At 44.2% G+C, this 15,485-nt stretch overlaps 1 protein-coding gene across 1 annotated transcript; it reads right to left on the bottom strand.

The window, feature by feature from the left end:
* Positions 1-3,100: 3,100 nt before the first annotated feature.
* mknk2b (MAPK interacting serine/threonine kinase 2b) lies at positions 3,101-15,056 on the bottom strand. The gene is made up of 14 exons (XM_080506478.1): positions 14,964-15,056; positions 13,742-13,943; positions 13,128-13,215; positions 12,907-13,008; positions 12,701-12,798; positions 10,834-10,913; positions 10,648-10,721; positions 10,416-10,520; positions 10,115-10,170; positions 9,852-9,947; positions 6,488-6,682; positions 6,180-6,344; positions 6,030-6,070; positions 3,101-5,928 (listed from the first exon to the last, which is right to left on the bottom strand). The coding sequence occupies exons 2-14, from the start codon at positions 13,790-13,792 to the stop codon at positions 5,658-5,660; spliced, it is 1,422 nt and encodes a 473-aa protein (XP_080362604.1). The 5' UTR covers positions 13,793-13,943; positions 14,964-15,056; the 3' UTR covers positions 3,101-5,657.
* Between the last annotated feature and the right edge of the window lie 429 nt (positions 15,057-15,485).

Genomic DNA, 15,485 nt, shown 5'->3' with positions numbered 1-15,485 from the left:
GTCCGCTAAGGCCTAAGGCCTCCCCCGAGAGGTGTTGAAAAGTCTGATGGCGTGGGGGAGGAATGATCTCCTCAGTCTGTCAGTGGAGCAGGACTGTGACAGCAGTCTGTCACTGAAGCTGCTCCTCTGCCTAGAGATGGTGTTGTGCAGTGGATGCTGTGGATTGTCTATTATGGACAGGAGTCTATTCAGTGTCCGTCGCTCTGCCACAGATGTCAGGCTGTCTTGCTCTGAGTATGTATGACCTCCCTACAACGGCTGGGCATGCTTCAGATGAGGCGGCGGGTGTTCTCCTGAGGGACGGCATCCCAGACCTGAATCAAAGCATCAGTCCACTCCTGGACAGTCTGTGGTGCAATGTGTCATTGGTGGAACAAGACATGATGTCCCAGATGTGCTGGATTCACATCTGGGGAACGGGTAGGCCAGTCCACGCCGGAGGTCATTTTGCAGAGTTTCCCGGGAGTGCTGCTTCTGTTCTTCCTTGCATGAAGGAGGAAGTAGCTGGACCTGCCTCTGGCCTCGATACCCTCCTCCAGCCCCGTCCACGTCCACGTCTCCTGAGATCTCCTCCACACTCTGGGCACTGTGCTGACAGACACAGTAAGCCTTCCTACCACAGCTCCCATTGATGTGACATCATGGCTGAGCTGCATAACCTGAGCAACTTCAGGGTTGAGAGCACCGACTCTAAAGTAAAACGCTAATGTGACCAAAACATCAGCCAGAAAAGATGAGGGGAGAAACAGTTTGTGGTCACCATCTGCAGCACCACTCCTTTATAGAGGTTGTCTTGCTGATTGCCTCTCATTTGACCTGTTTCAGTTGCACAACAGCAGGTGAAACTGATCAACAATCAGCGTCGCTTCCTAACTGGACAAGCTGATTTCACAGAAGTGTGATTGACTTGTGTTGTTCCCTTTATTTCTTTTGAGTAGTATATTTGTGTATCATACACACACATTACAAAATGGCAAGAATTAGCATTTTGCACTGTTGGATCGTACAAAGGTTCTATGATATGTAAAAAAAAAAAAAGAAAAAGAAAAAAGAAAAAAAAGAAATGGGAACAGGAGCCAAAACATTGTAAGTAGGCAATTTATTGAAAACTACCACTTGACTTGTTTGTTCCATAACCCCTAGGATCTTTCCACAAATTAAAAATGACTGTCTTACAATGTTTTCAAGACATTGCCTGCTCTAACCCCCCCCCCCCCCCCCCCAAAAAAAAAATCCCAAACAGAATTCGTCTTTTTGCACTTTAAAGCCCTACTTAAGAACATTGTTAAGATACAACAGTGCAAAATTCAAATTGATACAATTTTGTAACTGGTCTTACTGTAAGATTTGGATCGGGAGTGAATTTAGTTTTAAGGATTTGCACAAATTGCTGACGCACACATTTTGAAACAAATTCAATTCATTTCAACTTTATAAATAAATAAAGTTGAAATGAATTGAATTTGTTTCCAGCAGGGGGAGACAAACACCATGATTCTTTGTCACGAGGCCCCTCTGCTCTGGATGTTGCAGAGAAAAACAGAAAACACGCTTCTGTTGCATCATTTCATTTCCCCCAGCAGTATGACGTCAGCAACGATGAAACTACAGGTTATGCAAGCAGCTGTGTGTTTTGAGTCCTTTCGACATGAAATGTACAAACCAGTCTTTAACGGAAACATGAAGCATTATGACTCGGTTCTCCTGATTCAAATTAATTTCTTTGCGCAATTGTGGGGAAATATCACATTGTGAAACTGAATAGATTCTGTGTATTTGGGCATTTTCATTCTGAAGACACTGCAATATAAATAAAAGTTTAATATCATTTATTATACAAACTGTTACATTGCTTGTATTATCCAAACTTGACTCCTTGAATTCATTCAGTTTTATCCAGTCTATTATAGTATGTTTCCTAAATTCTGCCGTCTGTTATCTAACAATTGTGTTTCTTGTTTTGTGTCATTTGTAGCTACACAAAAAGAAGACTGAAGCAACAGTCGGAGTAACAGAAAACGAGGCCAAAGGGGAAGGCTTCTTATACAAGGAAGAGGAAATAGGTTGTTCACAGGCTGGGTGACGGTAAACTGCAGCCTTTGCAGTCCTGATGAGTCCTCTTTCTTCCCCAGCCAACCAGGGACCTGCGCATCATGAGTGAAACATAAATAACTACAAGCTGTTAGCATGTTGGACGAGGCCTTCAGGTCACCACAGTTAGCGTGTTCATGTCTATGGAGCGACGGCCAGAATAGACACGGCTGTTTGAAGATAGTGAGCACCAACTCTCAAAAAACCCGACGTTACCTTGCTTCACAAAATACTGTCAAAATGACGGACTGGTGATAAGAATAGTCAATACTTGATAAGCTATCATCAAATAGCACTTATGACTGATGACTCGATTGTGTGAGAAAGCTAATAACACGTGATTCTTATTTTTCAATAATGACAGAGGGAGAGAAAGACACTGCTGAGGAAACCACTACATCCTGCCTGGTTTATTATTGTTGTGGTTGTTAAATCATCTTCTCATTTTCAGCCAAACACAATTTATGTGCTTGGGAAGTCAGATTTTTTTTTGGCAGCTTATTAGAATCACCACATGACAAGGCTCAAGTTTGCAAAATTCTTGAACTCGCTCTCTGGTATTTAGTTAATTCAGCAGAAGTCGGCATCGCGTCTCCAGGGGAAGGCGCTGGCGAGCTCGGCTGCAGCTCTTGCAGCGGGTTGCGTCAGTCTCGTCCGGCCAGGCTGGCCAGGCCGGCGGTAGAGCGCCACCACAGCCCGTCCCAGCATGACTCACTGCAAGGTGAAACCACCGACACGCTTCAAGCGTGAGGAGACGGCTGAGCTCATATTTACCAACAGCCAAGGACAAAAGTGACATCGCGTGCATATCTGAGTGTAACCGATAAGACGTTGACGGCTCGGCATCAGATGCAAAGGGCCCCGGCCCAGCCTTGGCCAAAAGATAAGGTTGGTTAATATGAAACTAGTCGTATCGCAAAAGGGAGATATCAGTGAAAAGTACAGTTTTCCCAGCAGCCTCTGGATCTGGGCAAAACCCACACAGACACACAATAACCACTCGGACAAGTTCTGTCGTTTAAAGGTTTATAAGAAAAACAATACAAAATTCTGTAGCAACGGTCATAAATGTTGCCTTGCGTGAACTGCAATCATTCACATGGTACAGTAAAGTGCTTACTTTAAAAATCAACTTTTCAGAAAGATGCATTCGTTTGGAATTTCTTCGCATTGAACACAATGAGCTTGGGGTGGTTCAGACAGCATTGAAAGTCAGAATTCAACTGAGAAAATAAAAGACATTTCATAAATGCATCAGTACAGACAGAAGGATTCCCACTATTGCCCATGAAAACAACCATTTATAAAACATGTGTCCTCAATGTCACTGGATTGTAAATGCTTTCGCCTGTGGGCTACATTCAAATCGTGGGGAGGCCCGTTTGACTGAATGACTGAGATTTAACACTTTCTTACTTCAAAAATGACATACAATAGAAAAGTCAAGAGGATAAAGGAGATCACTTTGTTCCTCCCCCACTTCACCGAAGCAAAAAAAAAAAAAAAAAGCAATTGCTGTTCGACAGAGTAGAAATGATTATAACCCAACCCCCTGCCAAAAAAAACCAACAAAAAAAAAACCTAAAAAAAAAAGCCACTCATGACCGCGTATGGCCAGAATGGTGTTTTTTTTTAGGCTCCATCCCCGTAAAAAATTGGGGGCTCACATATGTGATGGTCAGACAAGGAGATAAAAGGCAAAAATACTGAACTGTATTGGTATTTTCATAAAACCCACGATTGCCTTGATCAGCTTAATGCTTTGAGATTAATGACAGCAATGTAGTTTTCCCAGAATGGAGAAGAAACAGCTGCATACACAAATTCAAGTAAGTCTTATTATAAGACATAAAACCCCATAAGGATGTATTTGTAGAAAGGTATTTTTTTTTTTTTTTTTTTTTTTTTAGAACTATTACAGTGTCCCATCATCAGCATTAACATGGTTGATCATTAACAATTCCAGAGTACCGTCGTTGCAGTGCGGGCAACGGGACAGAAACGATCTGAAGATCCACACTTGTCACTGCTCAGCGATAAGATCACGGGAGCACGACTTGGAACACTTTGGTGAAATGGCTACAGTGCTGTGGAACCAAATCACCAGTCCATTTACCTTTCAGCTTCAGAATGAGTTTAATTTAAGAAGATGAACAAAAAGAATTAAAAAAACAAAAAAAAAAAACAGTATTGCCAACTCAGAGATAAAAAAAAAAAAAAAAACAACAAACAAAAACCTCAACTTCTGTGGGCACGTGCGCTTAAGATCAACTCAAAACTCTCACCTCATACTCTGAACTTACCCCAAAAAAATAAACTTTACAACATCCTAAAAAATAAAATATATGGTGTTTTGCCTGAACAGCACCTGCATGGAAATCACCATATATATATATATATATATATATTTATAATAAAAAAAAAAGTTGAACAGCTAGATGGGGGGGATAAAAGAAAATGAGTGTGGCACATTGGCATGGAGTTTTCAAACATTAAAAATGAAGTAAACTTATTACGGCGAAAAACTTCTGTGGAGGACTTATAGATTTTCATGGAATGTTTACATTAGAAGTTTTCTTTTTAATGTAATCAGATTTTATGATCAATGACCAATTGTAAGAAATCTGGAAGGGGTGCGTCTCAATAGTAACATCACAATGTGCTTTTCAAACTCTCGGTAAGAGATTTTAAACTTTACTGCCAAAATATGAAGGGGGGAAAAAAAAAGAAAAAAAAAAGTGATGCAATAAATCTAGCTGAAATTAAAAAAATATATATATTCCAAAAAATATATATATTTGTAGCTTGGGGGAAGATGTCATGGATTGTTTACAATCACGATACAAAAGAAAAGCGAATCTTTGATGAAGAGTCCCTCGCCACATAAAGGACCACTTGGTCCGCACCAGGCACAGACAGCATTGGCTTACAGCCCTTCCAAGCTCTTGTACTGAATCCCTTCAAGACGGGGGGGACAGCCTTCATCTTGGCATATTGCATAAGCTTGTGTGTATCTGCCGACGAGCCGATCATGCAAATACATACAGGCGAAGAGAACATTCCAGATAACTTAATTCACAGTGGATCAAGTTGTAACGTGGGAGCAGCACAACAGGTTGTCCTTTGGTGTCCGAGCTTACTTTTGAAAATAACGTTCCAATTTCTTCGAAACTCTGTTGTACGGGAAAAAAAAACTAAAAAAACAACATAAATTACAAAATACTTCTCTCTCTCTCTCCCTCCCTCTCTCTCTCTCTGAAATCATTACCTGACCCCCCCCCCCCCCACTCAACCTGGACATGCACACATTTGTGGTTGCTATAATGCAAGTCCTGTGCTGATGTGCTTCAGAAGTGCTGCAGAAGGGCAGAAAGGCATTTAGAGGAAGGGGCCACGAGCAGCATCTCCCTTCATAAAGTCGGCAAGAAATGCCTGAATAACAAAAGGAACCCAGGCCAACTCTAACCAGAGAGAGGGGTCAGAACGAGGGAGGGAGAGCCTTCGGGGCAGTCTTGGATTTGGACTTGAATCTTAACGCGCGGTCGGAATTCAGGCTCGGCAGATTTTCAGGCGCAGTCTCCTACGATGACCAGGGGAGCCAGGAGCTGGCGGAGCTCCGCGGCAGAGACGGGCCCGCCGTTGGGCTGGTCGCCTCGCTGTCTGCGCCTGGCCAGCTTAGAGTTGGAAGGTGGAGAGAGGTGCACCGAGGAGCCGGAGGTGGTGACGAACTGGACTTCCTGTTGCTGCTGGTCTTCCATGCCATCCTGTTCAGCCAGCTGACGGTTCACGGCCATCGCCTTGTCCGCGAAGAACGTCAGATCCCTGGCACTGCTGGTTCTGATGGACGACGACAAAAAAGCAAAGTTTTAAAATTGTCGACAAGAGGACATGTAGAAGACGCCGAGTTAAATCACCCATCACTCGTAACAACGTCTTACCTCTGATGTAGGATGGAAGTTGGCAAAGTGTCTGAGGCCCCCTGAGTAACAAAGAAAGACGTGTCTTGATTAGCCATGGCGCTCTCAACCCAACCAATACTTCTCGGTTTCCCCTCGGACACAGAGGGGACTTCATAGCTTCAAACTTACCCCCTGCACCCATGGGTGCTGCAGCACCTGGCTGGCACTCAGACGATTTTTGGCATCCCTGACCAGTAGTTTGGATATCAGGTCTTTGGCACTTGAGGAGATGTGAGCCCAGTCTTTCTCTGGAAACTCATACTTTCCTTCCTGGATACTCTCGAATAAAGTGTTCTTTAAAGAGAAAGAAAAAAGAGAGAGAGAAGAAGACATCAGTTACAAAGTATTGCTTCCTTGTCTTCAGTCAAGGTCAAGAGCCAGGCCTTGAATTCAGGGGGGGGGGGGGGGGGGGGGCAGAATAAATGGGTAGGGTTTACCTGGCAGGTGTGGCAGGGCTCACCCAGTTCCCAGCCACAGCCGCCGCCACAGCGGCCAACAAATGGTGGGTAGCCACTCAGCATTATGTAGAGGATGACTCCCAGGCTCCAGAGGTCACAGCGCTTGTCATAAATTGTCGCCTCTTCACTGAAGGCCTCAACAACCTCAGGTGCCATGTACTCTGCTGAGCCACACTGAAAAGACAAATGGGGGGGGGGGGGGGGGGGGGGGGAAACACCAGTTGGTTAACTGTAGGAATGAGGGGGAACAAAAACAGAAGAGGGCCTAGACAGAAAAAAAAACATTTCTTGATTTCACCCTCTTTCAGCAGATACATCTTGTTTTAGAGTGAACACTTTGGGGGCTATTCTCCAGGCATTCTATGCATGTTGCAGTCTTGGGTTATTTAAAAACGGCCGTACGCGTTCTCTCAGTCTGTCCGGGACTCCCGAGTTGGAACGCGGGTCGCTGCTTTGACCGTTGAGGCAAAATAGGCTGAGGGCAAGGATAGACTCAGCCCCGTCAGTACTTCGTTATGTACTGCTAAAAGAAATTGGGCCAAACACTGAGTAGGGAAAAGAGGATTGGCTATCCCACAGAGAACGAGACAAGGCTGATTACATAATACGGAAACAAACACCAGATGATGTTTTAATACTGTACAAACAGGGGGTGGGGGTAAAAAAAAGCAGGTTGCTAGTTCAGCACGACACAGATGTTTCCTTTGATAAGCATCATTGATGCTGCCGTTACAAAGACGACATGTTAGACATGCTTTGAAGAACAAGGATGTCCTGTTTGCAGCCTGTCCTTGGGTAGTTCTACCCCATGTCAGGAACAGCAACCCCCGATTCTCCTGCATTATAGCTTAAGGCTTCTGCTCACAAAGACCAATACTCTTGCTTATATCACTGGAATCGTGTTTACAATCAGCAGGCGATCGATTGTGTCCCTGTACCATACGCCAGCTGTCTCCAACTCCGCCTCCAGCCTGCTTCACCCTTATGTAATGATATTCACTGCACAGGAATCTCATCTCAGACAAAGCTGCTTCTGTGTGAGAGAAAGCCCCCAACCCCCATCTTTCCAGCACCATCATGTCTGGGGCAACTGCTTACATAGACGGCGTGCAGGATTTAGGCCAACGCAGCTGCCACAGAAATGCTAAATGCACAGCAGCACGAGTGTTTACCAATCTAGGAGCCCTGAACGAAGGAGAAAATGGAAAGAAAAAAAAAAAGAAGAGAGTACAATCTTTTTCAAATGGCCCGAGCAAGTCTAAAGGTCTCACAGGAGGCACGTCAAACAACAAAGCCCTAAATCTTAACAAATTCATCCTTCTCTTTGAAAACCCACATCAGTAATAACCTCCATAAAACTCCAGTAAGAAGCAGATAGCTGCTAATCAGCTGCCGTCACTGCAGGATTTGCTGGCATCACACACCCCGGGGCTTTCCTGAGAGCATGTGACTCGTCAGGCCATGCCGACATTAGCGAGGACACATGCGCAGACACCGGAGCTATTTGTAAACCACGGGATAATCAGAATTAACTTGGATGAAGTGGGTCTCTTCTGTGGGCATACATCTATACCTCCCGTCTGTAACGGGAACAAGTAAGAGAAGCGGCATCCTGGATTAAATCTCTCGGCTGCGTGCATGCACATGTCTTCATGTTGCAATTCCCCAAACTCTGTCCCAACTGCTTGCACACATGTCTTGACATTTGAACGGCGAGATTCATTTAATGCGGAGCAGACACGTGTGCAGCGATACCAATGGTCTAAAGTTAGCTTTTCCTAGAAAGAGAGGCCCCTCCTCTTACGGCACTACATGTCCCGAGTGCGACTAATTGAAATTAAATTATATGTGCTTAAACACATTAAAACAGAACCAGAAACACAACAAGCATGCAGCACACACACACACACACACTCATTGTGCAACTGTAGGAATGTGGGCAAAGGGGGGGGGGTGGGCTTTTGGGGCAGAGCGAGAGAGCCAATGGTGAGATGAAAAGCAGATAACATTGTTCCTGTGATCACAGGCAAGAAAACAAGCCAGTGCGCATGAGCAAAATGGAACGTGTGGACCTCCCCGTCCCCCCCTCCCCCCTCCCTCCCACAAGTCGGGGCCAATCACATCCCAGTTGCTAGGTGTAAGGGAAAAGGACAAAAAATTTCCAGAACAAATCTTATGCACAGCCTTTGTATGAAGGACATAAAGAATGCGCAGACAAGCACAAGTGTGGTTGGGGCCGCTGGGCGGGGCCTGTGCTGAGAGAGTGGGTGGATGTTTTTTTTTTTTTCTCTTTCATACCACAGAGAAAAGAAAAAAAAAAAAGGGAAGTGAGCAAGAGCCTGTGTGTGTGTGTTTTGCTTTCGGTGGAACTTCATAATACAGCACATGCAGCCTTGCAGAAGTCATACCGTCTTCCCTGCAGTATTACATTCCAAGGCTATCACACCATGTTCTGCCTTCAGGCATTATTTGTATTTTTTTCCCCCCCTTCACCTTGAAAATACAGGATCTCCTAGTTCAAACAAGAGTTAATTTAAAAAGGCAAGTCATTTCAAATAGTATAAACGTTCCAGAAAAAAAAAAAAAAAACTCACAAGACCAGCACAACAAACCTAAAGCTATTCTGACTGCAAACATACGACACAACTTGGCCTCAAAACTATTCAGAAAATTGAGGGATGGGCTCTATATCTATTATTTCTGCAAAAGGCAGATGAAGTTACCAGAGCTCACATTTCTACAGGCTGAACTGCATCCCTTCACCTGCTGTGGTCCGTCTCCACGGCTTACCAGGCAGAGAGCAAGCAGACTATTTGAGTTGTGATGTAAAGAGGACGCGTGCCAGCTAAACTTTAGCATTCCCCTTTGAGGTTGCAAGTATCCGGACTTTTTGGACAGATTTCAGAGGTACCGCTTTGGGTTGTGACGCCAGCAGGACGGTTGAGCAACCGTAACCCCAAAACTCGGGTTCCTAAATATTTGCACATGATAAGTAACAGGACGTTAACAGTAAACCGACTGATATCTTTCCCAGTGTTGCTGATATCTCTGCTTGATAACAAACTCAGCACTTGGGAGAACCAGGAAGCAATCTCTGCGATTAGTGGGACCATAATATTTTTATCCAAGAGTCAATGAGTGAGGTGTCCTTCAGTTAACACCAGGGAATTGGCCAATAGGTTATCACCCTTGCTGAACTTGGACTTCTCGCCCCAAAACTGTTTCATTATCCACAAGAGAACAAATCACAAGACGGCAGATGAACAGTTTGTCACATTCAGTTTCCACCAAACAACATTCCACTAAAGGCTTGTGATAGAACTCAAAAACATTGTGGACTTACAGGAGTCAGAAGTTCAGGTGTGGAAATGGGCGAGCTGTCGCTGTTCAGCTTAATCCCACTGCCCAAGTCAAAGTCGCAGATCTTGACTGGGGAAATCTGAGAGAAAAACGAGGACAACAATAACAATAAGTCTTTTTTTTGTTTGAATCATTTTAAAAACAGAAGAAAAAAAAAAGAAGAAAAAAACACCACTGTAGCATGCCGTTGCCAAGCTGATATCACATTAGCCACCCCTTTTGTACCAGATTTTGCAGTAAACTTACCTTGTCCTCACTTTTACAGAGAATGTTTTCAGGTTTCAGGTCTCGATGTGCCATTCCTGAGAACAAAAATAAAACCAAATTTGTTTCATTAGATTTCATCAGGGAGGAAGAATAAGAAACTATTCTGCGTCAGTTTCTTCATAACGTAAGTCTTGAAGAACTGCACTACAACATTACATTTCAACTAATGTAAGCACACAATTAACACTTTGACAGAAAGAGAAAAACCAGGATCTTATAGTACAAACATCCCCGAGGTTGTCGTACCTCGAGGACTCTTTTTCTGTACAAATTGTCTCACCCTTGTTGTGCAGGAAATCTAAAGCGCTGGCGATGTCCTGCACGACAACACTTGCTTCCTGTTCACTGAAGTGCCGTCTCCTGTGAATGTGTGCCAAGATTGAACCTAACGGTGAAGAAAGAAAGAATGTCATCTCGTATAAATAACACAGATAAACCGACAAGGGAATACAGAAAAGATGCACGCTCTACAGGATTGCTTGGGGTGAATAGTTTTGCGAAACGCCACTGACCTCCTCGGAGCTTTTCAAACACCAGGTAGAATTTGTCTTCTTCTTCAAAGAACTCAACCAGCTCAAGGATGTTGCTGCAAAAAAAAAAAAATAAATAAGGGACGGGGTCAGACATCACAAACTGGGCCACGCAGTATGCAAGGCTATCCACGCGTCTTTGTCAGGTGGTGTTATCTGTCACATTACCTGTGTCCCTGGCACTGGTAGAGCATCTCAACCTCCCGGAAGACACGGCTACGGCTATGACCCGGTCTTTTCTCAATGATCTGGAACAGAACATTTCAGATGAGCCACATCTAAAAATACACCAATGAGCAGATAAGCCAGTGGTATGAAGGTCTTCAAAAAAAGGGCAAAGGACAATAAAAAAAAAAAAAATAAATAAAAAAGGCTGAGCCCATTTGCTCAAGTTAAATATTTGTGCCATTGTCCCCCCCCCCTCACAGTGCACTAGGCAGAGAAGCCCACCAATGCGTGGTGTAAAGAACAGTGCCCTCTAAATGGCTTTCTTCCAGACCCTTAGACACAGTTACAAAGATAGATCTAACCTACTTTCAGAGCAGCCGGCCAGAAGGATCAAACCGGAATGGAAAATGACTCAAGATTTACAATTACTCTTCATGTATGACCCCCATATTTAAATCGCGAGTTGTCATTTAAAAATATGAAATAAAGTAACCCCCTTGCATCTCTTAAGCAAATCCAAAATTGTTTACAATGACAGAAAACACTTTCTAAAAATAACATCTGCCAGGAACTACATCGCTGAGGGGGCCACCACCCGCATGACACCCAGCCAGGGGGGGGGGGGCACAGGAAAGATTGCTGACACCAAAGCAAAAGGCTTGAATTTTCTAGCCCTGGTTAGTTATTGTTTACTTGGAGGCCGTGCATACTTCCCTTCCCGGTAGCTGGATCACAGCTGCTATTGAAACCCACAGTGGCCAGAGATGCGGTGTGTCTGGGATTAGTGTGCAGACGGGAGGCCTGTGTGCAGCCCAAAGCCCAATGCACTGTTCTAGGCCAATTCAGCAGCAGTAATACCTCCCGGGCAACTCCGGTTCTCGCTTAAATGACTCTGCAGGTTCATACGTCGGGCTGGGATTGGGAAATAATCACTTTAAAACACAAGGATTTTCCCCCCTCGGAGCCCACAGATGGGCACACGCCACAGACGCTTGGGTCTGCAATTACAACACAAGGAGCCCACACATGCGGCTCATCTCCACCCTGCTGTATCTGGGGGGGGGGGGGGGGGGGAGGGAGGGAGGGAGGGAGAGACGGGACATCTGGCAGAAGCAGACAGGCCCCTCAAACTCCTCAAAAGACCTCCAATAACAACAGACATCAACGCCTCCTTCCTCAGAAAGCCACCTCCCGAGGGATCTATTCAGCCACCCTGTGGTAAAAGACCCCCTATAGACGTCTCTACATGGCAGTCTGCTTGCCGGTTTAGGACACAATTAAACTGAAAATATAACTTTATCTATGTAGAACACTGCTGCTGTGAAAGATTTTCAATGACTAAGATATGGATTCACAATGTCCACGCCCCATTTGGAACAAGAAAGATAAAAAAAAAAAAGTTTAACTGTATCGAGCAAGAACAAAGCAGTGTAAACACCGTAGGTCACAACCCTCCATCATTTGCTCCTCCTTCCCGTCTCGGGGTTTTTTTGTTTTGGCACAGTGAGCAGTACACAATGTTCCCACTACAGCGTCCTCTGTAGGCAATACCAGTAAAGAAAAAAAAGGGAGGTCAATTCCCTCCCAGCTTTTTGATAGGCTGGACAAATGTGAAAACAGTGAGGGGGGTTGGGGTGGGGGTGTGCCTGCTCACAGCAGCTTGTGCTGCACACTGGGGGAAAAAAAAAAAAGAAAAAAGTGCAGCAGAAGCACAACAGTGAACAGCATGCCGACAGCAACAATAGAGAGCTGAAGTTTAAAGGGGAAAAAAACAAGCATGCAGGAAACAAAACTCAAGAAAAAATGGCTACGCAAAAGGACTATAACCCATATTTACTATGCTTTATGTTAAAAAGGAATCTCTTACCTTGACAGCGTATTCTTTGTTGGTGATGAGGTTGATGCATGTTTGCACCCTGGCATAAGCGCCCTCGCCAAGTACCTCTTCCTGCAAACTGTAAACATCTGTGACAAAAAGAGCAAGTCAGGAAATTACTTGTAAGTCAATAGTTTGGGTTTTTTTCCCCACATTTAGCAAGGTAGTTTAAAAGTACAGCACATTAAAGTTCATACCTTCAAATCGTCCAGAGAAACTGTCAGTGGCACGACAGCGCTTTTTCTTCTTGTTTCTTTTCTTGGCATCGGGGATGTCAATCGGCTGGCTGGAAGGCATGTCTGCCAAAACAATAGGCGCATTCATATTTAAATAAGTTAGCGAGTGCCACCAGAGTCACAAACAATACATTAACCAGACTGGTGAAAGGCAGAAGCATGTCACAGAACGTTTCACTCACCATGTCTTGAGGAGGAATCAAAATTAAATGAATCAAGGTGATTGGATCCGTTTTTGGTGAAGTCTTCCGATTGGAAAGGATTCTGACCCTAAGGAGTAATAAATAGGGTCGTTATACGATATGCAATCTCAAAAGTGAACTATTAAACCAGGAGGAGCGGTCATAGCTGATAAAAGCATTTGTTATCCCACTTCCTGCACCTATAAACCAATGGTAAGATACAGTAACCCAGACAAATGGATGGAAAGGTTTCAAAATAACGAAAACAATGCCAAAGTCCACAAACTTCACGAAATTAATCCCCGGGCACAATGGGGGGACGCACACTTCTAGCAAGCGAGTGCCACATTCACTAGCAGCAATTCTTTAACGTTCTAAAGTCACATGTTTATGCGATTGCCGTTCTTGACTACACGTACACGTGCGGACGAAGTCATACGGCACGTTTGTTGGCCATCGGACGTGGGAGAACAGATGTGTTTATATATAGCGGGGGTAAGTCGCTATGTACATGCTGACAGACTTGCTCTGATTACAGAGGACCCCCACCGCCCAGCCACCCGAAAGACCCGAGAAGCAGCTGTGCCTCTCCCATCAACTGTGTTCAGGCTCACCTTGAAAGAGCGGTGGAATCCCGTGACTTCTGTGATCTTGTTTTGGACCATTTTGAGGGGTGTGATATGCAGCAGCAGTGGCGTTTGGGTTTGGGGGGTGTCAATATGGACTTCTCCAAAACAAAAAGTCGTTTCAGAGAGTGTCACAAGTGAACACACTGCGCTGGCAGCAGAGGTTAGTCCAGCAGGTTAAACGGGAGACCTGTAATGCAAACACACAATTAAAAAAAACTATTAATTGATAGAAGAAAAACAAAATCTGTATTACTTAAAAAAAAAAAAAAAAGGAGCATGTAGGCAAGAGCAGGCCTGCTTAAATTGACGTTTAGGAGTCAAAACAATGTGCAGTAAAACTAGTAACAGCTGAAGGGAGCAATGGACTGCGTCAGTTAAACACTAAAGACACGGTCGTTCAGGCAGCTTTAAAAAAAACAAGTTAGACGATTTAATTAGTTAATTCTTTTCATTTTTCACTTTGAGATTGGTAAAGCCTAAATTACTTCCAAAAAAATTAAAGCGATCAATGCCGCCATGACTCAAAACAGACGGTTGTATGCACTATCATCCAGGGATCGGAGGATATAAGAGAGATCTGAGTTTTCTGCAGTCTAGGAAGAGTAATTGATTTAGATTTAGTTGGAAAAACAAAGGGAAAAGAATTTCTAAGCATGTATAGGTCTTTTGACCGTCGGTCCAGGTTTGTTCCGGACCAGCGTATTGTTCAACCATGTCGTGAAAAGGCTTACTTTAGTATGCCATAAACATCCCCTCTTTTTCGAGCTCCTATATGCAGTATGTACACGTTTGTGATTTACATCGACGCAAAGTCACGCAAAAGCCTCACAAACAAGACGTAACGTTTTCCCGTAATAGCTGAATCAGAGATTAAACGATAGCATTGAAAGGCGACCCACCCCCATTATTTAGCTTTTCGCTTCATTGCTCAAGGCTAACACACGAAAACGTTGCATTTCGGGGCGACAGACTTTTAAAAAGAAGCTGCGTTATTATCAGGGTAGGAATCGTAAAGGGAAAAGGAAGACAACGGCCCGTGATGCTAACTCGCGCTTAGCTAACGTTCTTGAGCTCCGCAGTGGCAGCAATCACTGCACGAGCGGTATGACAGTTACGCGTTATAGTTAATAATACCGTAACGCTACCGCAAAACAACCATTCCCGCCAGGCACAAACTATACATCTATTAGGTAGTTTATGTACTCACCCCGTTATTAATTTAATAGCTCCAGTGTTGATAATAGAGAGCTCCGGTCGATGTGGAGGGGGGCCGTCTAATCGGTGGTGCGCTGATGGTGGCGAGCAGTGACGTGGGTGGTTATAAATGTTCCTTGACAGGCTCCGCCCACCACAAGTCTGCGTCAACAAACCTCGATACGTCACGTGTTTTCTAGAAAGGGATGGGTGGGCAAGATACCATTTCGCGTCGCTCGATTATTCCTCACTCCTATTTGAACACAGTTTTGTAAAAGAAGCGACATATATTATTACTAATGAGCTTTAAATGACTAATATATAATAATAAGATATATTAGTGTGGTAAGTTAAAATGTTTAGATGCGATTTGGGAAAAACCTTGAAACGAAAATAATATTTTTCTTCTTATTGGGACGTGACCAGCACGCTGTGTTTTGTTTCAGTGGCCTCAGCAGGACTGAGACGCTGTGTACGTGCGCAGCAGCAAAGGCACCATGTGCTGTGGCTGATGAAAGATATGTGTATGAATGGA

The sequence above is a fragment of the Blennius ocellaris genome (genome assembly GCF_963422515.1).
Source record: "Blennius ocellaris genome assembly, chromosome: 12".
NCBI classification, from domain to species: Eukaryota; Metazoa; Chordata; class Actinopteri; order Blenniiformes; family Blenniidae; genus Blennius; species Blennius ocellaris.
This window is presented reverse-complemented; position numbering and strand designations above follow the sequence as displayed.